The 25,460-nt window shown below is 40.1% G+C and overlaps 4 protein-coding genes across 9 annotated transcripts; 2 read left to right on the forward strand and 2 right to left on the reverse strand.

The window, feature by feature from the left end:
* Nucleotides 1-293: 293 nt before the first annotated feature.
* Nucleotides 294-9,100, reverse strand: LOC117155834 (uncharacterized). Its single transcript, XM_076624366.1, has 4 exons — nucleotides 8,950-9,100; nucleotides 7,380-7,757; nucleotides 905-1,138; nucleotides 294-685 (listed from the first exon to the last, which is right to left on the reverse strand). Exons 1-4 carry the CDS (start codon nucleotides 9,098-9,100, stop codon nucleotides 294-296), a joined length of 1,155 nt encoding a protein of 384 aa, XP_076480481.1.
* A 3,584-nt stretch (nucleotides 9,101-12,684) lies between these two features.
* On the forward strand, nucleotides 12,685-14,311 carry LOC117158257 (uncharacterized). Its single transcript, XM_033336958.2, has 3 exons — nucleotides 12,685-12,844; nucleotides 13,006-13,584; nucleotides 13,908-14,311. The coding sequence occupies exons 1-3, from the start codon at nucleotides 12,794-12,796 to the stop codon at nucleotides 14,289-14,291; spliced, it is 1,014 nt and encodes a 337-aa protein (XP_033192849.2). The 5' UTR covers nucleotides 12,685-12,793; the 3' UTR covers nucleotides 14,292-14,311.
* Nucleotides 14,312-14,682: 371 nt separating this feature from the next.
* LOC117158252 (uncharacterized) lies at nucleotides 14,683-19,187 on the forward strand. Its single transcript, XM_033336947.2, has 2 exons — nucleotides 14,683-16,283; nucleotides 17,455-19,187. Exons 1-2 carry the CDS (start codon nucleotides 14,754-14,756, stop codon nucleotides 19,003-19,005), a joined length of 3,081 nt encoding a protein of 1,026 aa, XP_033192838.2. The 5' UTR covers nucleotides 14,683-14,753; the 3' UTR covers nucleotides 19,006-19,187.
* On the reverse strand, nucleotides 19,134-25,456 carry LOC117158267 (protein rolling stone). Of its 6 annotated transcripts, none has more exons than XM_033336970.2 (2): nucleotides 25,327-25,456; nucleotides 19,134-20,953 (listed from the first exon to the last, which is right to left on the reverse strand). In XM_033336970.2, the coding sequence occupies exons 1-2, from the start codon at nucleotides 25,436-25,438 to the stop codon at nucleotides 20,094-20,096; spliced, it is 972 nt and encodes a 323-aa protein (XP_033192861.2). In that variant the 5' UTR covers nucleotides 25,439-25,456; the 3' UTR covers nucleotides 19,134-20,093. The 6 variants fall into 6 exon arrangements, with proteins under 6 accessions (XP_033192861.2, XP_033192880.2, XP_033192891.2 ...); XM_033336989.2 differs by lacking the exon at nucleotides 25,327-25,456 and adding an exon at nucleotides 24,143-24,268; XM_033337000.2 differs by lacking the exon at nucleotides 25,327-25,456 and adding an exon at nucleotides 23,771-23,792.
* Between the last annotated feature and the right edge of the window lie 4 nt (nucleotides 25,457-25,460).

Below are 25,460 nucleotides of genomic sequence, written 5' to 3' on the forward strand. Positions count from 1 at the left end.
CGATCAACTTTATTCTTCTAAAATAATTCCACCATTCCAAAAGAAATCTACTTTATCCGATCTCAAGCTTTTCCCCTCCAAACCACCCCTGTTACTTCCCACGCCAAAAAGTGAATGGAAGAAAATATTCTGCAAGATCGAAGACGCTTCCTATCGTCGAAATGATCTTCGAATAAACTTCGAAACCCAACGAATCATACGGAGAAACTCTCTGAACGATACCATACTCACCACCGTGCAAGGAAACAGCGACAATCGCTGTTAGTCGACTTCGAAGTCGGAGTTTTTTCGTTTTACGCAGGCCTGTCGAGTCCCAATGCTTCCTGGTGTCGTCTGGCCTTCAGTCTCAGATCCGCGATGCTGCTATTTTTGGAACGTGCTGCGGCCGCAGCCAACGAAGCCGCCAAACTCAGGGGATGAGGGTGCGGATGACTGGACGTCGGTGGCGGAGGCGGCGGTGGTGGAAGACAGAAAAGACCGCCGGCTGCCGCGTAATGGAGGACAGCTGGGTCGAACGCAGAACCTGCCGCCGTGGTCATGTTGCCACCGGCACCTTGCATTGGGGGGTGCAACCTCAAGGCCGGCAGGTACGGCGCCACTCGACACGGTTCCAGGGTCGCTGGCGGACTTCGAGGAGCCAGCACCATTCCACCTGCTACATCAAACCTTTTTGTTACTGCCAAACCTACATATAAGTATATGTAATAATTAGTTTGCAAGTGTCTTTGTGCGTTTATGGGAACTTATATCTACCCATACTATAGTAGGATATAGGATTGTGAGGTTTTTGTTGAAGATCTGTGCGAGGTTTATGAGGAATTTAGAGAAAATTTTTAGGACACTTAGCTGGCTGTTTTGCAAGCGATCATCTATCGGCTTGATCGTATTCTTCATTGTAGCTCACCTTTATGCAATTGACTCTCGTGCTTGCGGCACTTGGCGCGTCGATTCTGAAACCAGACTTGAACCCTCGCCTCGCTTAAACCGAGTCTCTGGCTCAGTTCTTCTCTCATGAACGCGTCAGGATAATGCGTCTCATCGAACAGCCTTTCCAATTCAGCCAATTGTTCCAAAGTGAAATTCGTTCGAGATCTTCTCTGTTTCCCGTTTCCGTTTCCGCTGTTACGGCAGTTCGATCCTAGGAAATATTTCAGAAAATACGTCAGCTTCCAAATTCGCAGCACACGATCGATGCAACCGTTTGTTGTACTTTTCGTAGTTTTATTTCGTCTTCTTTTATTATTTATACGGATGTAAAAATTGATAGTGGAGCTAGAAAACTTAGGTGAGTCAGACGTTTTACGAGGATTAATTCAAGAACAGCAAAAGCGGTCAGGAGAAGATTCAGAATTAATCTCAGCGAATCGTTCACAGGTCATTTCTTCCGGTCTGGCCGGCATCAACATAAATTCCTTCCCCTTACGAGAATCTTATTCAAATTACACGACGAGAAGAACTTCCGATTAGTCGACATCAGAGACGCGTCTCCTCGGAGTACGATTTATGTCTCTTTCTTCTTGTACAATCCATATTCTTCTCTGCTTCTTCGAAAAAGTCGAGTCGTTTTCCCCATCAATAAGCAGATTAACATAAGTCGAGACGAATTGCCGTGATTTTGAAATTCGATAAAAATACATGTCTCGATTATTATTCCATTGCAGTCATAACCGCTTGTTTACCAGGAGACTTAAAGCAATAAGGGAAATCCAAAGTTGCAACCTCGAACGACGATGAAGTGTTTTTGCATTCGCACCCCTTGAAATATGTCTCCAAGTACCGACGAGACCAATAAAAGTCTTCACGTTCCAAAAAGAAGCCCGTAAAACAGGCGCTCAAACCTAATTTAACTCACAAAATAACCGCATCCTCCGCGTCAGCACCTTAATCGACCGAATCGTCTCGAAGAAAGGTCCAACCTTGGACTAATTATCTTCTCCCTGTCAACTGACGCTAATTTCCCCGGTCATCCCGGAGACGATCTTAAAAACTAGCTTCAAGACCCTGGCACCAAAAGAGCCGCAACGAGTTAAAGAGACGGCCGTGGGATAATTAACGGGCGTGCGATCTAATTAATGGCTGCTTAATGCAAAGTAACTACGGAGTAGAACTCCGACGAAGGTGTTGCCGATGGGAGATCCTCAGAAGGAGGTCCGTAGCTAGAACAGAGGCAGAGGAGGCGTTAGAGGGGTGGATTAAGCGTCTCGCGTAAGAGCCCTTGACGAAGGGGACGTGATTTATATAATTTAGCAAAGTGGTGAGCTACGCAGCCTTGTACGGGATCGTTAGTTACCCTTCCACCCCTCTATCCGACTGTTTAGTTTCTCCCTCTTTCACCGCGCCACCTTAATCACTCCCTCTCGGCCTTTCTGCATCTGTCCGTCGACATTTCCACCTCCGTAAAGATGGATCTTAAGCGAGTCGCACGTTTGTACCGATCATTAACGATGTTTGACGAAGATTTTGAAGCTCGTCGGGTCGGTTTGAGCATTCGCAAGTGGATCAGAACGGTTGATTTCAAGTTTTTGCGAATGATGGAATGTTGCGATCAAGAGGTACCAGAGCGAACGTTTTAACCGGTTTCGCCAGAAAAAATATCTTCCTTATGTAAAGACTTAAAAAATGGTACAAACCGTGATATATGTACGTATACGCAGTCTGGAAATCCAGTCTGCTTTTAGTTTCTCAATTGGTCGGTCAACGATCTACACAGGACGCTCGTTACCTGTTCATACCTTACGATAGCCACGTAAAGGCACAAAGAAGTAGTAACCATAGATCGCGGATTTGTATGTCTTTACACGTGCAAGTAAACGCAACTGTTATCGATAGAATTCATTAGATAGATTAGTAGGATTATTCAAAGTCAATTACCATCGATTACAGTCAATTTCTCCCTCCCCGGCGGGCAACAGAACGATCCACTCCCTAAAGCAAAACAACGCGCCTCCCTCTCATTAGCCGCGGCAGTTAACTGAAAACAAACACTGATAATATTTGCAAGCTCGCCATTCGTTTTGCCTGATAAATTACAAACACGGAGGCAAAAGCGTAGCGACGAAAGTTTAAAAGCAAAAGCGAGACATTTAAAAAATAGGACATCAGAGGAGAATTCGAAAGACAGAGGATTACGAACGAAAAATAATAAAAATCGATGGACAAAGAAAATAAAGTGTGGAACCGTGTTCCGATTAAAACGAGGAGGAATTACAAGGACGCAGTATCGCGCTTTAATCAATTAACGCATAGCTACGTAATCCAATCGGAGGCCAGGCAGAGCGAAGCCCGCATCCATATGTACAGCGGTTTAAAACCCCTCCTAGTAAAATAACTCGCGTGGTTTCCGGACCCGTTGTCGTTCCCGTCATCCGCCCCTTCATCATCAAACTATCCCCACCAGTTTATACGGTTTTCGTCACCCCCTCTAGCCTGTCTGCGTTTCTAGTTGTCTCCCGTGTTGTTGTGATCGTTTTAACGATATCGAGTCTACGACTCGTTGCTACGAGTTTATTAGTTCTGTGGGCAACAATTTTATGGACGATCTGTTCTTTCCACGAACTTTCCAGTTTACAATTGCATCTTTCCGCGAGAATGACGAGATTCTAAAAGCGTTACGCCGCTTCGTGATTGTTTGGATATGACTCGATGATGGTCTAGAATTGATAGGTATAGTAATAACAATACCTTGCAAAAGTATAGAAGCTGAGAAAGTTTTCCGTGTACGAATAACGTGAGTCTAGAAATGGTAACAAGCGAATCGTAGGTGCGAATTGGTTGTTCGAACAAAGCCAATATCGTATTGCCGTAATCGGGAAGACAATGCTAGAAGGATGAAACGAGAGAGAAACTGGAGAAACAGAAGAAAAAGGGAGGGTGGCTAGTAGCGAAACCCTCCTGGAAAACCCGAAGCAATCACACTCGGACACGAGGGGTCGCTAATTCGATTACTAAGAGCGCTGCCCTCTTGGCCTGATCCAGTCAAACCACCCTCGACTCCCTTCGTGCACCAGCTCGCCGATCGTGTCCGGGTCCCTGTATTTTTTCACCCTCGCGAAACGAGTCGGGATATAGCAGCCATTAGGCGTATAAAAGCGTCGGGACAATCCTGGTTAACCCCCTCGCTAGTCGCGTCCACGTTGTAACTGCATATGGCACGCAGCCGTGAAACTTTCCGTGAATCGTTTGGCAAGAAAGTAATTTGGCAAGAAATAGTCGAAGATTTGTGTTTTTCGTTTTGTCTCGGATAAAGAGGTTTCGCAGGAAGATTCTTGTTTTTATAAAAAGAGGTGGAATATTGGAGAGATGTTAACGTTCAAGAAATTAACATTTTATTTTTGATTTTTATGGATGGAAGAAGCGATTGTTTTATGTAGACAAATTTAGGGAGGAATTGGTTTCAAATTATTTTAAACAGATTACTCGTTATAAAAGTTTCTATGGGAGGAGAGTATTAAGAGATAGTTTGATAAAGACAAGATCAACAATCGGACAAGATTAACAAGACTACCAATGTTTATATAATGTAAATTCATATTCTCATGGTTGGAACTGAAGAAATGAAACTTAAATTGAGATTCGTCCATCCAGTCCACAGTCCGTGGATAATTATCTCGATGATTTCTAGCATGACATAACACGTAGGTAATTCTAGACTGCGCAAATCATCGATCGAAGTGTCATTTATATTTCACGACCAGCTAAAACCTGCTCGATGAAGATTCACCAGGGTGTAACCAAGGGTTGTACTGTAAATATCGGGGAGAATTCCAGTAACGTTCTAACAACCATAGCCATGCTTCAAAAACTTACGAGCTTAGGGGCCGTAAACATCGATGCACGACCTTTGACCAGGGGTCAAGCGGAAACGGCGGTAGGATCATCGGCGATGGCCATTTGCAGAGGAAACGCGTGCGCGAGGACACGGGTCAGGTCGACGGCAAACGAGGCTAAGTGGCTGGCCGAGAAACGTAGTGATCTACTACGACACAGACCACTTTCTTTCAGTGATATTTGTTATGTCATGCAGCCCGTCGTTCCTCGTCGTAAGTCGTGAGATATCGTTTCCATTCTCCTGTCTGCTATGGAGGTCGCACGCCACGCGAAATCGCGTCTACTGCAAATTGGATGTGCAAGGAAAATTAAATTCTGGTTTCTATGAATTTCGAAATGATAGTCTGGTAATTTGAACTTGGAACGGAGATTCTTCTCATCTATTCGTAAAGTCTTTTTTCGAAAATAAGAGAACGAAGTTCCTGTATATCGGTACATCGAGGCATGACTTTCACAAGTGGCTGCCGTGATTAGCTTGTTCACTTATTTCTATTTATCAGGGTGATTGAATAAATTCTGTTCTCCGCTGTTATCAACTTTAGCGCTTTTATACATCCTATTATCCTAATCTTCCCGAGATTACAATATAACTCTGAATACATATCCATAAAATCCGATAGAATTGAGATTTCCAATTGAAATTCTGTTTCCAAATCAGAACCCACACTCCGTTGGCTCGTTTTAACTCGAGTTTCACGACACCTTCGAAACTTTCATCGCTCGAATCTGAACTACAAAACACGAAAGATAAGAGCCTTCAACCCGCTACTGCAGCTTTTTCTAGAAACCAAAGAGTCGAACGAGTTTTCCTCCGATCCTTTGCCGCTTCTTCAACTCGCGGTTATTTATGGTTTTACTTGGGCGCGTCTGATGGCTGCCGGCCGGGCAGATTGCTTTTTGATTTGCGCTTAATCGGGAAAAGTTATGGGCCCCGGAGAGATACAGGCGGAAAAGAGCAGCGAAAAGAGAAAGAGAGAGAGAGAATACGGACTCTTGCTCTCCTCCCTTTTCTCCACCCTCTGCGAAGCAAAAGAGCCGCGTGTTAGGGGGCGTACACAACTAACGCGGCGGGCCGCATATTAAACCATAAATTCATGCGAGCTCCGGCCGCAATAGACGCCGAGTTATCGCGGCGAGGAATCCGCGTTGGCGTTACTTGAACGCGTCAGTTTTTAAACGTGATTTTCATTCGCTATAGCCGACCGTGCCCCGTCCTCTTTCGATCCAATTTAATCCGCGCGTATGTAACGTCCAGCTTGTCGATTGCATTTTTTATCCAACCGACCATCCTTCTCCTACTGTTGCCCGCTGTGACCGCTGTCACCGATCGTTTGACGTGCTGTAAATTACGAGACTCCAAGATTTATAACGCGAAAGTGAATTTTGGACTTTTTCTGAGAGATTTTGGAGCGTTTTTTGGCAGACGCGTGTCTCTTGGCTATTTTCGAACACGACGATTCTGGCTATGTTAGAATTTGTCGTAGAGGTTGAAGCAAAATTTGTCGAGATCTTGTTACAAGACGCGATAAAACGTACAGTAGCTGGTTGCTTGAATCGAAATAAGCACAAGGACTAGATAAGCAGTGTTAACCTTTTAAGAGAAACGTCAACTGTTCTCCGCATCCTCGTAGAATGCTCTGCAAGAGCAATTCAACGTGTACGTTCGATGTTATCAAGTTTATCCCAAATCTCAACCCCAAATTGAACCGTATCGATGATCGTCGTAACTCAAACGAAGAAAATTAAGATAATGTTACTGAATTGATCTTTATACGACTATTTTAAAATTTGCTCTCTTCGTAGCGAAAGAATGCAATCAAGGGAGATTAGAGTATCATAGAGACGTTTAAAGAAAATTCTTGGAAGGGGAATTGATTTCAATGGAAAGACGTGACAAAAGAGAGTGGCGAGGTAGGAGGAGAAGAAAAAGTGCAAGTGGTGGACGGGGAACGGCTGTTATTGAAGTCGACTTGGAATGTGGGTAGAATTGGAGGTCGGTGATCGTTACGTTGTGAACGGTCAGCTATTCCCAATCACTTCTGAGCTTTATTGGACGACGTGCTGAATTATAAACGAAGATCGAACCCTCCGACGATACGTGTCGGGCCACGGAATTCGTCCAGAGGTTCCTGACCTTCTTACTATCGAAACAAGAACGAATTAAGAAACGTCCTTTGGAATCCTTCAAAACACCAGTCGTACCATGGGAGGTACTAAAATATCTTTGTACAGCTTGCAAGATTATACACAAATAATAATATAACGAGACAATCTTCTTCTTCTTCTTCTTCTTCTTCTTCTTCTAGCAACGAGAAAAACGAATTAAATACTCCACAGAATCGCCGTAAATAAATCTCGAGGAATTTAAAGCTTAAGACCAATGATTGTTTCATATTTCCTTGAAACTCGAGGCACGAAAAACAAATGACGTAGCAGAATTAATTTCTATGTCAATGTCAACACTTTTTAGCACGACACGAATAAAATGAATTACTAAAAAATACGGGAAGCTAGTTAAAAGGCTATATAATGTTATTTATATTGAACGTTACCTTTCGTACTCTCTTCCTGTCCCTGCATCAAAGACCTCGAAACCTGCGACTGTAGCTTCAAATCCGACGATTTCGTTTCGTTAGAAGCTTGACTTTTCAATTCGACACAATTTTCGGGGCTAGCTGATCGATCTCTCGAAATCGGTGGTGGCGACGGACTGCATCCTAGCAATTTTCTCACGGAGAGCTTTAATTCCGGCGTCTTTAGAGGCGGAAGGCTGTCCACGGTGTTAACCACGTCCTTCGCCTCCTTGCTCTTGGTCGTAACGGAGAGATCTTCCGGTTGGAGACGGCCTTCCGGCGACGGCGGCTCATCCACGCTGCTCGCCTCGACGCTCGATGGATCTTGAGCGGATTCGCTCGTCCCTGCACCGACATCTGGAGAACCATTGCCAGAAATCAGTGTCTGAACACCTCATTACGTTCTTCTTCAGACAAATATCGTTAATCAGTAGAATTATACAAATTCATATCCTCGTAGTCGTAATTAAAAGAGTAAGAACTAGACAGAAATTTGTTTCATCTACCGAATGTTAGGACGAATTAAGATTTTGACTAGGGAAGTGAAGAAGAAAAGGAAGAAGAGATATCAGCGATGGGAAATTTTCGTTTGCGTGTTTAGATTTGACGAGACAAGACTGGTTAATCTTAACGTAATGTTAGAAGCAAATATTACGAACGATTAAGTAATATAAGACAGCCATAAGCAGACGCAAGAGATTGTTATTCGAGAATATTGAAAGGATTCTTGGAAATTCCTGATGTAGATTTCAAGTGTAAAATTTATATTTCCCAGAGTCTGCTTTCAAATTGAGGATTCAAGATTCACCGTGGGAACAGTTTGTTTGACATCGTCTTTGAGGAATGAAGCGCACGTTCGCGATATTCTTGGAAACAAACAGTGGGAAGCGAATCGTGCACGAGGATCAATTGATTATCAATTCACTGAATAGGAAAAAGAGATCTGTTGAAACTTTGTGCGATGGTAGAAAGGTACGCAGAATATTTCTTTGACTTTTTCTCTCTGTTCAAGAAACTTCGCTGTTCAAGGGAAAGGAAGATTTTACCATCATCTATTTGCATTCTTAACCCTTTGTTTAATTCCTTAACGTTGTTTAACACCCAAACGTCTATTTCATTCGTTCCCTCGTCAAACTAAAATTGAAATCACGAAGTTTGGCTACGTGTAAACTTTCCGCACAATGATCGTCATCGGAGAGTCAAGATTTCTTAAGAAATAAATATATACCATACGACTTGGTAACTTCTTCAAATCAAAATCTCCTCAAAAAAATAACTGTTACATCAACCTCTACAAACCGAATAAAACTGCACAAACCACCTACTTCCATTGACCAATCTTCACATTCCCATAACTACAACCTCTCGCCTTTTCCATCACCACGGACAACCATATCTAACTTCACAACTATGCGGCCACATGAAACTCAACCACGATCGAACCACGTGACAACCATCTCAAACCGATCCACCAAGAAAATACACGTAAACCAGCAGACGAGGTTCCAGGGATGTAAAAGTAAACCTCCAAAGAATAAGGAAGACGTACTGCCATCGTTCTCCGCAGAATCGCCGAGCAAATGCGCGACACTGAGGGTGATCCTCGCGGACGGAGGTCGTTCGGTGGTTGTTCTGCATGGCGCGTGTTCGCCAGCCGCGTTGTCGAAGCTCTTGGAAACGAACTGGGCGAGCTGCTCCATCCTCGCGGAGAAGACTCGCGCGACGACGCGGCTCTCGCGTCGACCTCGTCGCCGAGGACGAGAGCACCGAAGGGGGTGCACGAAGGTGGCTGGTCGGTGGTAGCTGACGGTCGGCGTCGCGACGCCACGCGTCCCCCAGGACGCCATTCGGACGCCGGCCAATCGAGCGGCTCGTAGGCGTTTCCGCTACGCCCTCTTGCCTTCCCGTTCCTCTCCGCATCCCTGTCGACCACCATCGACCTTCGACACCCTTCTCCTCTCACCCTTCGATCGTTCGCCCCCTCTACCACCGGCTACTACCCGTAAACCGAGGCTCATTAGCATTTGCGCCCGCTTTTCCACCCGCGAAGCGCAAACTACCACCTACCGATGGCCGAGCTGCCTACGTTGGCCAGCGTTTGGCTATCCCACGTCTTTCGCTCTGTTCCTCTCTCCGTTGCTCTAGATGGCTGGTAGTGTGTGTAGCTCGACGACCACCACGTTTACGAGCTCCTCGTTCGCAACCACCCACCCTCGGTGACGTCGGGACAATTCCTCCTCCCTGGAGGACACGCTTCTCGTCCCCGTGGATGCTAGTTTTAGGTGAAAACGATGCACGCTCACGATTCCCGTCGATGACGTCTATGCCGTGATAGCCTACGACTGCTCTGAAGGATGACGATCAGTTTAAAATGATTTACTCTTGATAGATTTGTCGAGATACGTCTTTCAACGAGGAACAGGGATGAGTTTGGAAAGTTTTTCGAAAAACGCCAGCAGATTAGATTAAAGGGGGAGAATTTAAGCAACCTCTAATCGTCAATGACTGGGTTTAAAGGGTAAGCTTGGAATATATTAATTAATCGAAAAGTAGGGGGAGCGAATAAACACTGGTTTAAAGGATAGAAATTTAAGTATATAAGTAACGATGGAATCGTGTTAGGAAGGTTGATCTCTTTATTTCTTTTTTATCTCCAGCGCTCTACGACGTTCTATACACCCAAAGTGTCGAATCTTTTCGACCTTCGAAGGTAAAAGGTCCACAGAACAAAATTGAAATTCAGGTAGCGATCTTAAATCTTAGGTAAAAGATGGAGAACTCGTGTGTGGTACTTTGAAGAGTAGTCGAAAATATTTGCGTGGCAACGTTTTACATCGAAATGGACGTGTAACGGCCCTTTTGGCAGGCCAGCCGCGTTCCAAGCGAATTGCGAGGCCGGGACGCGTCGTGTCTCGTGTTTGCCGCTACCAAACTCGGCAATATTTAAATGGGATTGCGTTCGGGAATGTAATTGCTTGGACAAATACGGCCCGTGAAACGTTGGGACGGATATGGACAGAGAGGAACGAGCTGACAGATGGGAGATCCAACGGGGATGGAAGAAATCTGACCTGATTGCCAGGAGTAAAACGTAGAAGAAAAGAAAATGCTGGTAACAATGAAATAGTGGAGCATAATGTATCTGAGTATCATTGATAAAGAGAATCGTCGTAAGTGTGGGGGTTTCAGGATACGGCAGATTCTTCGCGGTTGATACACAAATAAAAATTACTCCTAGAATCTTTTCCAAAATCAAATGCAACAGAGAGTTACTTCCAAAGTACTTCCAGATTAAAATATATATAATTATTACCAACTACAGTCCAACTCTCAGTCTCTTCTTATACGTCTATTCGATTATCATCGATCAACCACCACAAAAAAGAACACATAGCGGCGATTCGCCGACCAATCCAGAGACACATATGTGTCATCGAGCCGGTGACATATCATAAAAGGCAGCAAATGCAGGTGAATGGATCCGAAAGACGGAAAAAGAAGCCGCGAGTCGGACAACGGAGATGGAAGCAGACAGGAAGAGGAGACTTGTAGCGACATTGAATGACGCTTGCGTACGAGAGGATGAAAGAGACCGACCAACATCGGTATAGAGGAACAGAGAGAGGCGAGAAACGAAACGAGGGGAGAATTAACACGCATGCAAGAAAGATAACAAGAGGCTGGTAGAGCAAAGAGAAGGGAGAAGCCAGGCTACAGAGAAACGTTGGAGAGGGGAACGGTCTATAACGCAGGCAGACGGAGCCAATCAGGGCGCAATGCGATTACCTTAACGAGAAATCCGATTACTTATTCATTCGCCTAACTCGAAATCAGTTTAACTAATCGTTTAATTCGGTAGCTACCCCCCTACGAGCGAGCGTTTTCGAGACAGACACGGGCCGAATTCTCTCTGTGGATGTTCGTTGGGTGTGGTGGCCATGGGATGGATGGATCTCTCCATCCAGCCTTCTCTGGCTGGCTAAATAGAGCCGCACACGCGCAACCACCGTCGTTTCTACACGTGCTGTATTACCCTTAGCCCAGAGGGTGAGAGAAGGAGGGATACAGGCGGTGGGGAAACAGGCCAGGAGGAGAGAGGCCTCATTCAATTCAATTACGTAATGAATTGTCGTGTCTTGAGTAAACACCCTTCCTCACCGCGACTCGCCGCCGGAAAATCGCCGGTTGGGGATATGTTCTCCTCGCGCGGAGGGGATGTCGTGGTGGCTGCGCGCACCATCGTCTTTACTGCATCGTTCAGGTATGGGGATGATGTTAGGGCGAGGAATTAGCGAAGCGATGAAGCAGTTTCAGATAATATCGCGTGAAGAGTTGAATCAGTGTTTTTGTCCTTGTTTGCACTGGTTTATCCTTAATCGTCGACTAATCGACAGCTTGTTTTACTATTCATGGTGTAATAATAATTGTCTTTCTATCGAACCTTCGTATCGTGAATTATTTCATTCATTTTCTATTTACTCTGTCTCTACGCGATAACGTAGCAAGGTATACTTTTATTTTACTTTTGATCAAAGAATGAGAATTTTTCAAAGTTCAATGTTAATCGAGATATAAATCGATCGGAATCGATTCTGTTTGCTGAACATTTTTTTCGTTTTAATATTAGAATACGCGATTGATATTTAGTTTTACGAAAACAAACTTGACTTGACTTGCGCGTGATTCATTTATAAGACATACTGTACGAAACCAGAGATTCGGTTGAGCCGAATCAATCTGCGGCTTGCAAACGCTTCGAAATCTTCCGTTGCGTCTCCGCCAAGCTTCCAGTTTCACCTCTGTTTGGCTTGTTTCAACGTATACTCACTTCTTGGTCTTCATTTGCTTCTTCTCTATCCTTGGTCGTTTTCCATCGCGGTACATCGATACGTGGATGCTCGCGATATCGACGTTTCCGGTGCTACTGATCTCGTTTGCATAGGCAGTATCAGTAATTCCGCTGTTCTCTCAGAATTAACAGGACCCGTTCCACGGGGTTACTCACGGGTTTGCATAGGTAACCGGTAACGGTCGACGATCAAAGGAAATCGAATCGGTATTAGCGAGAATTCGAGTAAATCGTTCGTTTCCTACATTCGATTATGTCCTAAAATTTATCATTTTTTTATCATTAAAGATCATATAAAAGCTTGCTTATCATTTCGTTACAGCGAACCTTCGCCATGGACTCAAATCTTCGGACAAATTTCAATCGAATGACAGAAATATCGATCGATAGATTTTATATTCGTCTTAAAGAAATTTTAACAACACGTGCCCAATGTCATCGATATTTCTTTGTTTCATTCACGTTCTGGAGGACTAAATTTCCGATGTAACGCACACACGGACGAAAGGACGATTTCCGTCCACAAAAAAAAGTCATTTTCGCCATGGCATCCTTCCGGTCCAAGTTCCAAATTCCCAGTGTAGTGTCGTTAAAGGTATCATTTTCAATTAATAACAGAGAAGATACGAAAAAGAGAATTCATAGGTTATACCACAACCTAACACAGCTTTTCTTAGCTTAGCTTAGTTAGCTGAGCTTAGTTTCTAACGAAATGAATCAACAAGGTTGCATGCATAAACGAATTACTATTCCCAGGATAGCAGATATCAGAGACCATTGTTGAATGGTCCTTCGATAATACAATCTGTGCTAAAGGAGAACATCAGAGCGTTTTGGTTTCGAAAATCGAAGGATCAACCGGTCGAACCCGCCGTAGGCAACTGTGCGCGATCTTTGCCACCTCGTATGGATCTCGTTTGCAAGGGTTGTCCTTCAAAGTGTCTCGAATTTGAAAAACAGAAAAAAAAATCGAAGAGACAATTTTTTGGTTCTAAGAAACAATCAGAAAAGCCAAGCAATTGTAAGAAAGAGGAGAAACCGGTAGAAAAGAAATTGATCTGGTGGGAGACGATATTCGGTCCAAGCCCTAAGAGACTCTGGCCTGATCCATGTACTTGTAGACTGGCCCACAGAGAGAGAAAAAAGACGAGGGCGCGCGATCCAAGATTGCGCGATCCAAGATATCGACAGACTGCAGGAGATGTTCTTTTGTATACAGAACCGGTAAGACGATGCTCGGTATCTTCTTGCTTCGAACCACAACCGAAATCTCCACCAGGATACAAGATACCCAAAGCGGCGGTTTTCAAAATCATGGAAGATGTTTCCTATACGGTGAGCAATAATTTTGTTTCTTTTTTTGGAAGTAGGTTTTTAATAGTCAGTTAATAGTCGATAATTTAGAAAAATTAATTGCGCGCAATACTTCAAAGCAGGACTTTCATTTTGGTTTATATTCTGTGTCTTGCGTGATAACAATTATCCGTACGAATGTGAATTAAGGTACCCTCGCATGATCGATAAAATTAAGTTGTTAATCTTAAAACATATGAAAGTTTGAAAAACCATAAATGATAATAGTTACATATATAAAATTCTTTCGTAATACGACTTTACATTAAGAAATAAATTTAATGGAACAATTTGTTAATTTCTAGATGCCGGGTAATCGCATGGCCCTTGATATGCAAATGTATAAAGTTGACAAAGATGTACGATTGAAACCGTATAGTCTTCCGTACGAAGAATTAAGACCTCCAGAAAGACAAAGAAGACCATTCAGTTGTCAATTAGGAATTCAATCGAAAGACGTTCTTCCACCGATAAATAGAGACTTGAATTATTATGGAGGTCTTCGACAACAACCGGTCGAAGAAGCTAAACTACCGAAGAACCTCAAATCCACCCAAACAAGTCAGAAGAAATTGCCTGATACTGGAGCCAATTTAGATCAAATGGTCCAAAAGCGAAGTAGAATAGAGCAGCTTAAAATGTATATCAGACAGAAAGACATGTCTTATTATCCGCCGTTTTCTTCCTGATCGACAATGTTGAATCCATTTTGCATGACAAAGAATCTATTAACTGAATAAAATGCTGAATTTTCGTGTAATGTATATTTAAATCGTCCGTGTGTGCAAAAGAAGTAATCTGTAATGTTGTTCACTTAAACACATCATCGAGGAATAAAGAAAACGTAAACACGATCTGAATTTGTTATAAGAAAATAATATTCGCAGTCTGGAAAAACGTATTTCCAAGATAAATTAAGATTCGTGAAATATATACATATAAATGTTACAAGTTACAATGCACATTGTAAGGTGTTCTGTTGGAGTTGTTCAAAAATTGCGCGAAGCTATAAAGCGATACAGTGCCATCTACTTTGGTGAATTGCAGTCGATTCTGAATAGAATAAGCCGTCTATGAGCTACAATATTCCCTTCGATGGCGGCGTTGTTGCTGTGTGTGGACCCCTGTAGAGCTGGCTACGGGGCAGTCAAATGTCTCGTAAAGGAACTCCCTCCGCTTGCAAGTCAAAACAAATCCCGCGAATCTTTCGTAATCGACGAGGTTTGTGTTCGGTTCGCAGTTGGCCGCAAGGAGAGGTCGGGATTGTGGGTAGTTCGATAGGTTACAATCAATTAATCCTCCTGCCTGGTTCGCCGGATGGGGACAAAAGGGAGGAAACAAATAAAAAAGAAAAACAGAAAGCTAAGAACAACGACGACACTGTACAGTATCACGACAGAGTGTGGATCGAGGGTAACCAAGTGACAAACAATAGTGTTATAGACGAATCGAATGTTGACGTTGGGATCGGTAAAACCGCCGATGTCGAGACTGTAGCCGACATTGAGAAATGGTTAAAAACGCGGTCGGAATCCGTGTCGAGCATGGATCTCGACGCGATCAAGTCCGGGGTCGAGGAGGGCGTCGACCGGTACCTGGGCGAAGAACTGCAGCACGCTTTTCTGGGAAAGGACCCTGACGGATTGTCGATCGACATCGATCTCTCCGATAAGAAACTCAATTTAGGTTATGATCCATTGCTTCAGGAGCTTCAAAATGAGAAGCTGCTCGACGAAAAGGATAGCTTTATATTACCAGAATTTCAGTTGGATCATTTGGATCCACTGGCGTTGTCTCCGGATGACATGATGGTCGCCGGTGAAATTTTACCGTCGACCAGTGCTCAACCTACTTTAAGTGTCCCTAATAGGGACGTCGAAGGAATGTGTACAGAGACTGAACAATCTTCCCTGATGAAGAAAGCCATGATACCAGATAATCAGGAATTGCAGAACAAGTCTACGCAAGTTGTGGTAGATGATTTGCGTTGCATAAATAGCACGAGCAAAGAAATCGAGCTGCAAAAGGACACTGACTTATGCAATAATCCTACGAATCTCTATGTGCAGGATCTCAATTCTGAAAACACTATACAAGAGTTGCAAGGTACAAAGCTAGATGAAGGTGATTCTGAAAATACTATAATTGAACAATTGAAAACGAAAGCTAAGGTAAAATTAGAACCACGTATTATTAAGAAACGTAAGAAAATACCAGAAATGATAGAAAAGAGTTATGATAATGAGATTAGAATATCTGGAGAAGATATTGTGGATACTGAAGATGGTGTGATGGCTGTTGTAGCTATATCAACAGATAAAATTTCAAATATGACTCAAATTGTGATAAATACCGGTACAGAGGAACAGATTTATCAAGGAAAAACTTCTGAACTTATAGAAGCTACAGGAAATTTTCCAAAATTACCAAAAATAGAAACTTCAACTGTATGGAATGGAACAGTGGAACATAGTACAGAAAATCCCAGTAATCAACACGAAATGGTAATATCTAATGCTTTAGAAGAATTGGGTATTTCAGATGATAACCTACAACCAATATCTGTTAATGAGCATGGCAAAATATGGCTTTGTCCACGTGACGATTGCAATAGACAATTTAGTAAACTTTATGCTCTAAAAGGTCATTTACTAGCGCACTATGGTGTGAGACCTTTCAAGGTATGTATTATTATATCATATATAATTATTATAATATATATTATGTCGGAGATGAAAGAACACCGGAGCCTTTGGAATTTTGGATAATCCCGCAACATTGTAACCTAGAGTCTACTATAGCTGTAATTGAACAATTGTAGTTATTCAACCCGATTGTAATTGTTCGAGAGTCGTGATAATGAGCTTGGGCTCGAGGCGACAGTCAGTCGCCGAACGTAGCCGCGGTCACGGGATGAACGCTTTGTCTAACAAAGGTATGGAGTAATTCTATAGCTCTCCTTAAAAGAAATATTCGTGGCGACACGCGACAGTAAACATTCCAACGGTTTCTGTCCTGTGGCTCGCCACACGCAGACCCTATTCTTCGAGTAAGATGATTGCCAGATGTCGATGCGTCTCCGCAGTACATGTTCGGCTAGCTCGAGGGCCCGTTATAAATCTTAAGATTTAGTCAACTAAAGTCTTTCAAACAGACAAACAGTCTTTGTCCCAACTACGGGAAAATAGGGGAGACTTATTTTTCAACGAGCGGCGTCTCCCACTAGCAACTTTCCCTCGAGGGCGGCTAGCATCTTTTTCTAACCACCGATATGGAGATTGACCAATTAGCAGCAACGCCAATTTCCCTTACTTTCTGAACGAAGGCTTTTCTCGACGAATCCGATGATCTCGTGTCCTTAGACACACCCCATTATAGTTTTCCTCTGTGGCATCATCGGGACGGGAAAGGCATTCTTTCTCGCGATCTCATTGATGAAAGGAGTATCTCTTTACGACCAGTGAATATTACGCGTCCGACTTAGATTTTGTGAGTACGTTCATCTATCATCCCGTCGACCGCGGATTCGTTATTGAACCTAGGATCATTGTCATTAGTTTCTCGAGCACCTAACTACCGCGGTTACTTGTCCGGTTCTATAATAATCGTATTTGCACTAGTCAATGTCTTCTCCATTGCATAACGACAACGTGTAACCCAAACAAAGATTCGTTTCACGCCCCTAACCCTAATTCTAATGTAAACCCGACATATATATATAATAGAATTGTATATTATTTATAATTTATTATATTTTATTTATAATCATATATAATTCTTTGTTTCTGAATTTCCTTTGACCTTTTCAATTAGAATTGTATTTTATTTATTCACTTATATCTTTATTTTCAGTGTGATTTCGAAGGATGTGCCTGGGCATTTTATTCAGAGTTTAAACTCAAAAGACATAAAGAAACTCATTTGAAACGTAAAGACTATGTTTGTGAAGTAGAAGGTTGTAATCGCCGATTTACTACGATTTATAATTTATGGAGTCACGCGAAATTGCATACTCGCCCAAATAGAATAGTATGCCAAGTGCCAGACTGCCAAGAAAAGTTTCAGACAAAGAGAGCACTGGAACTGCATATGAAGAGTCATGATCAAAGTCATGCTCCATATGTTTGTAAACACGAAGGATGTGGCAAAAGATATTATAGTAGCAATGCTTTGACGTCGCATCAAAGATGCCATAGTTATAAGGAAGTAGATGTAAAATGCTCGTGGCCAGGTTGTGGTAAAGTATTTGATAAGCCTTGTAGGCTGAAAGCACACATACGTTCGCATACTGGCTGCAAGCCTTACCTTTGTACGTTTCAAGGTTGCCAGTGGGCATTTTCTTCCTCTAGCAAATTAAAGAGACATCAAAAGAAACACACCAATGAACGAAAATTCGTGTGCGACATACCTTCCTGTGGAAAAGCATTTATGAGATCAGAGCATCTCAAGGAACACAGATTAACTCATAAAGAAGGAAGGTACTTTCAATGTTTTATATGTAATGCAAAATTTTCTGCAAAAAGTAGTTTGTACGTTCATATAAAGAAGCATCAAGTTAAGGAAGAGGTAAAGATGAACTCACACAATAACGTCAATAGCCGAAGCAAGAAGGTACCATCCATAATAAAATCGAAAAGAAAGTCGATAGATCTGAATGTAAACGTAGCATGCCTAAATACATCTACAATAACAGAAAAATCTGAACGCAATGATACAGTAATTCAAAATAACAGTGAAAGTCAAACTAAGGACGATACAGTGCCTCCACGAGATCAATCTAAGACTTTATACCATTGCCCAGTTGAAACTTGTACACGTTCATATACTACGAAAGCTACGCTAAGAGCACACATGTTAAAAGTACACGGTACTCCTGTTGATGAGTGTGGTAAAACAGCTAATAAAATACCTGGGGATTCTGTTTGTAACATGGATTACATTTTATATACTGGTCCTTCAATATCAGAGCCTACAGAGCAAATGATAATGGTAGCACCTTGTGATGCGGTTATTCTCAGTACTTCTTCGGAAACGGATCGCTCTCTTCCTGAACCAGAACCGCCGCCTCTTAATAATGTACTGAAAACATCGGAACCTTCTTCAAACGCTGCTACACATAAGCCATTATCTAATCAACACGTGAGAAAGGATCAGGGTTCCGCACGGACTGATCTGACATTTTCCGATGTGTGGAAATTAAAGGCGAATGGTGCTGTGTTAGATTCAGTTGCCGGAGCATCCGATGTTGTGTTAGGTACAAGTGAATTAGAAGAGGGTCTTTTGCTCACAGAGGAATTGCCTTCAATGTATTATCAAGACGATGTAGTAGGAACAGAGTATCAGGTACTGTTACTGGATTCGGTACCATCTGAAAATACTATAAATCTACGAGGACTCGAATAATACATGTAATGTACTTTGGAAATGGGTGAAAAAACTGATCATTGTTATTTTCTAATATAGGATAAGTTTTAATATGGTCTGTGATCAAAGGCTAGTATGAGCCCCATTCATTTATACTACAGTCCATAATTGCTTCAAATCGTTATTTTATTAATAAATTATTGCTATTTTTCCAAAAAGTTTATTCATTGTTCTTCTATTGTATATAAAATTCCTAAAACCTTGTGTATATAAAAGCCAATGTATAATAAGATTTGTTTACTAGTGTTAAGGAACTGAATACACATTTTGTAAAATGTGAGTAGTTTACATGTTGTACACTTCATACATTGAGGATTTTTACTAATTGTATAACAATTCAATAATTTCAGCATTTAATAAACCAAGATATACCGAAATATCAATAAAAGCAGAAAATTGGAATGTTTTTATACAATTGGTATACAATACAATAATTAAAAAATAATTGGACAAAATATAAGCTGCACGAAATTAGATATGTACTTTAATTCCTATAAACGCATTAAGTGCATGTATTAAAAATATCCTTAATGCATTATTTTTATTTTATTAAATATACATAATATATTTTCATAGTGCTAAAACTAGTAGTTTAACTAACAAAATTATTGGCCGCAGTATATTTGACTTTATTTCCTAAATTGATTTTCTATTAATTTCAAATTTTGCTTTTGTAACAGTTTTTAATCTTTGTAATATACGATATTTATTAAAGAAATAATTTGAAAAATACTGTTTAGTAACGTTGCGATTATAAACATGATAATCGTGCACGTACACATGCGTATGTTTTTATGTATCACAATTCTGTTAATCAATTTATTGTCAATGTGATATAAACTTCATTGAATGAGGATGAAAGAAAGTTCTCTCTTCCTCCACATAGGCGCTAGTCGTAATTATTAATAGCTAAAAATAGAAAATTAACTTGTCTAAAGGTAGGTATATCAATGCTTTAAACTATTGTTTTGAATGGTACAGAGTTTCTAAAGATATTAAGACGAAATACAAATACATAATACTTCATTTTAGAATCGTGAAAAAATGTTGCCTATTATCGCTAATTTTCAGACAATGTCGGCATGTTTCTCTACACTAGACATGTGTGTTTCCGCATACGGTCTTCCTAATTTCTTATCGATCTTCAGATACAATCGATCCTTTACTTTCTCTAGGAAACACATTAAGGAATGCAATATGGTTATAAATATACCTTCGCCTACGCATATCAATGAAGCTTGAACAGGTTTTTTCCAATCGAGGATTTTATAAATATAATGATAACCATTCTTGTCTACTCCTCCAGCAAAATAATATATTAGTGAAAACATGGTGTATAAAAACACTATGATTAAACACCACCAGAAGTTCCTTAACCTAAACGGAATGCTTGTAATACAAAAATCAATTATCATTAAAATACTGTTACATATGTGTAGCATAATGTTTAAAGGGTCCAAATAGTGAATCCTGGGATCGAATATGCTGCACCAATAGGTAATCGTAACTCCAAACGCGATACTAGTAGTTACGACATAAAGGAACCAATAAATTCTGTCTATCAATCCCAGCATCAACGCGGAAGGATCAAAGTCTGATACTTTTTGCAGTTTCCATCTTCTCAATACGAGAAAACCGCCAAGCAAAGCTTGACTGACACCCAATATTAAATCCCAGTTTGTCAAATAAATTGGCCACTTATCATATACTACCATAGGTTTGTAGCTACCGAATTCGAAAATCGAACACACGACTATACAAGCCCAGACCATAAAGATTGACCAACGATAAAGTAGGTACCAGGTGGCTACATGTTTCTGACATTTTGGTTCGGACAAGAGTCGTGAATGTAGTGACTGATCCTTTTTGTAGAACCACTTCCTTGCTGCTTCTTGGCACCAGAGTTTATTTACCATTGTTCGACGACCTGCAAATAAATAATATTTATCACTAATGACGTAAGATATTCATAAAAAATGGTTACGTACAATGAAAGTAAAAAAATATGGTGTATATTCGCTATGCAATTTTAAAGCCTAGAACGAATGCTACTATGCAAGATAGATATTAGAAATTACGAAACATTAAAATCGAACTGCCACAATAATTTCTGCTGTTTGTGCATGATTGTTATATTACAGTAATTAGAATCCTGTTATTTGGATTTGAAATTACAAATAATTATCGTGTTATAGTACACATGCGTGTTTGTTCATTTCCGGCAAATTTCCCGCTCAAAACTTTTGAGCGGTTCAAAATGAACAATGACAATACAAGTGATTGATATACGAATTTTCATAGAGTGATAACGTTTTTGTATAAAGGAGGATGATCGTAATGTTGTGGAAATTCAATAGCAGGTGTTGTGTTGTGACAGAAACATATAAGGCAACTGCATAGTGTTGGTTTCGAAAATCGATGATATTAAAAAATAACTTACATGATGAACATTGTAGAAGTGAAAAAAGAAATCGTTTTGGGACTACCAAACTGCTGAATAGTGTTAATACCATTTTTTATGCGAAAGCTTTTGTTAAAAGCCTGGTAAGTGAAATAATACCGTTCTCGTAAAACTGGTAAGTAACATAACCTCTACGTGTGATTAGAGAATTACCGTGGATGCAGCCATGTTGGTTCTATTCGAACAATTTTATCTTCACCGCCAAAAATAGCGTTTATTCAAATATTATTAAATAATATTATTTTTTAACTTAAATAAAATATGTCAATTGGTCTAGCAGTAACTAAATGCAAGATTAAATAAAATTACAATGTCATAACAAATATCAATCATTCCCCTGTTTAGGACGCAGGTGATCTGACAGATGCACGTAAAATCTAATTCTAAAATATTCTAATTCTAATTCAATTCTTTTTAAATTCATAATTGTTCATTCTTTATATTTAAATTAGTAATTATATAGTTTATATGTACTGTAAACATATCTATGTATTATATTTTGTATTAATTTTATCATAATTAAAAACAATTTCATACATTTATACAGTCTTTTCGTAAAAATTAGTACTGCAGCATAGATTTTAAGTTACTGCATTTGCCAGATACACCGCGACCGCTGAAGGAATTTCTACGACAGCGAACTCCACAAGGTTAAGTGCAAACAAATATTATAATTTACAAGTTTAGTTAAACAAAGTCGAATATTTGATAAGAATGTATATTCTTGCACAGGTAGTGAATCTGATTAGATAAATATTCCAATGTTTAAGTTTTGCGTTTCGTATAAATTTATATTTCGACAAACATTAAAAAAAATTATATATGTCAGTTTCTCAGGAAGTAAACATATGTGTGTATATATATATACATACACATTTCTTGATATACTGTCAACATTTTAAACTAGAGAAATACAAAGCAAGACTACATAGATCAAGTGATATCTTAAACATTATATAATTTTTAATAATTGATGAAATAGTTAAATGCACTAGAGGTATAAATACATAGTATCGTTTATAGGTTATAACAGCTTGAGCGATAGAAATAAAAGAAAAAAGTACGCCATGCCGCTCATTCGAAGGATTGAAGCGATTGAGGTGAGACAGCCGTGTAAAATCTTTAATGGCATTGTCCAGACACCGGCGCAGATGGGAGCTGTTTTGAAGTAATTAACCCTGTTAACCCAAGGCTCTGAGGTTCGCACGGACAGCGCTTTAAGCTCACGCACCGCGCATATGCACGTATATATATATATATAGATAGATACGTAAGTCGTGACAGCACGGTCAATCGGCCAATACCAATTCTCTCTTAATTTATTACAATCTTCTATTATTATCACTATAGTCACACAACTACAAGTAAAAATTTTTCCTCAAGGATCAACATCCTTAGGAATTCACACTACTTGCGAAAGAATTACATGTACAATCCAAGATTAATGAATGGAAAACCCGATAGTGGCGTGGAAAGACGAATTTTTTAATCACGTGTTACATTGAAATTCGATTAATCGATCGATTATCTCATTCAGGCAATTGATTACGTAGCCATAGTATGGCTTTGATGATAATTGAATAAATCCGTTGATAAATTTAAATTAACACATGACACCCACATGGATCGTTTTGCCGAGGACCACAACTTTTCGTAATAATCATGGAAGAGACCTATTCCAACGGTAGAAATTTAAAAAAGGTTGTAATCAAATATAAATTTTTTTAAGGCGCAAGGTATATCTGCTTGTGTATTAAATACATACAGAGCAAATAGATAAGGAGTACTATCTAAAATAACTTGTTACCTATTGACGAAAAACGTTTTAAATGAATTATGTTGTATTTCATGGCTTATAAAATGGATGCAATTTTATTTTCTAGTATCTTATATTTTCTGAAAAGACCATGTATCAAGATTACTACGAATTTTTTAAATGTCACGTTATATTTTTTATAACATCAATTGATCCTACTGGATATTCTTTATAAAAAAGCATTAATCTATTTATAGCGCAAAATTATTAGTTTAGCAAATAGATGTTTTTTACAGATAATGACCAGCTGGGTTGACTAATGTTCTAAAAAATATACGGTGCCATTTAAAAATATAATAGATAAAAAAATGAGATATAAAAAAATGAAATTGCATCTATCCGATGAGTCTCTGAAAATGCAACATAATTCATTTAAAATGATATTCGATAAGACTAATAATTAACTGGTTATTTTATATCGTATGCACTTCTTATTGACTCATCCTGTATGTAGTACTAGTACTTACAAATTGTATAAGTAATACATTGAAGGAACTCCTGACTATTGAGTTAAGAACAATACTGAAGCTTCTTTAATTCAAGCGAAGTCAAGTTCGATTTCTTGATATTGACATCTGACAAAATATTTCGTTATCACTACGGTACTTTATGAAACCGATCTTATCAATATTGGTAACGATCTATGGTATATATACATATATGTGATATGTATCACATTTTCAGATTAAACTTTTAAAATTCAAAATTTTCAAAGGGATCAAACTCTAAAAAAACAAATAACATATTTCGAGTAACAATAATTTTCTTTATATAGTGAAGCAAAGAGGAATTCTGTTTTAAAATGAAAGAAAAAGGAAGAATATAAACAGATCACGAACCGAGTTGTTGACCAGGCACACGAAGAGGGAGGTAGACTTTAGCTGTTGAGGGCTATGAACAACGTATTCTTCGATCAAGTCGATTCTCGACCACCATAAACACACGATCTGCCTGCACGATAGAACGCCTGACCCGTCACTGACCAGTCTCCTGTCCAGTCTGGTCAAAACCCTATAGCCATGAGTGAAATCAATCCAATCCGTACATTACCCTTTCCCTTCCTCCACCCTTTGTTAACTATGTATTTAAACCGCCCCTGGACGACCAGCTTCACTGCACACATTCACAGAACGTACGGTCTTTCGTTCAACTATCACGGTTGATAGCTTTTATTTCGAGGACATCCGTGGAATCGAATCCTTTTCACTTCATTATTTTGGCCAAATATATATAGCTCATGAATTATATAATCTCAAGTTAAATAATTAAAACTTTATATTCGAATCATCAATGACATTCGTCAAAAGGTTTGGAACGTAATAACTATATATGCTTACCAGACATTGAAGCATATGTTATCTTTCATATACTCTTGCAAGTATGTATTATTTGTAAAACACTCATTTATAACACTTTACTCAAAAAATTAAGGAAGAAGGAAGAAGCGTCTTTCAGAGCATGCTGAAGAACATGTGAATTAGTATACAAGCCATAAACCCATTTAAAGGTCGGGTTCTGTTTCGGTAACTTACAAAAACAAAAGGAACGTTGATCTTGAGTAGCCTGACGTCACACGAAAAGTTAGTAGATTTTATAGCTTTGGAATAACTGTACCCTGAGAAAAAGAACACAACTTGTCTCTGTGCTTGTCATCTCTATCCTTCAATTACAAAATATTACATTTTTCAGATACTGATCCTTCACTCTAAACAATCTGATCCACATATACCTAATCTTCCTGTCATTATAATATCAGAAGAAGAATTACATTCACACGCATCACCGAACAACTATAAACCTGCACAAGATCTTTGACTCATTTAATCCTCCAACTTTTCTTCTGTGAATGATCGAGAAACACGCATAGACAACACGTGTGAAAAATCTATAGCCGGTTGGAAAATCCATTACGTAGTAATGAAGATAACGCGAAGTCCTTACTATCGAATGAACGGCGCGACGTAAACGTAAGAAGGAAAAAGAAACCGGAAACAAAGGAAAGAACGAGGATAAACGTTCGCACCGCATAGCGTTGCGGGTGCCGGGATCCGCAGATGTTCCTTGATCCTCCCGTCGATGCAGGAAATCTTCTCCGGCACGCCATGGTCCTCTATTTCCTCGCACTCGGGAGGCATTTGAGTCCGGCCTCCTGTTCGA

This window comes from Bombus vancouverensis, chromosome 14 (genome assembly GCF_051014615.1).
Source record: "Bombus vancouverensis nearcticus chromosome 14, iyBomVanc1_principal, whole genome shotgun sequence".
Classification (NCBI taxonomy): Eukaryota; Metazoa; Arthropoda; class Insecta; order Hymenoptera; family Apidae; genus Bombus; species Bombus vancouverensis.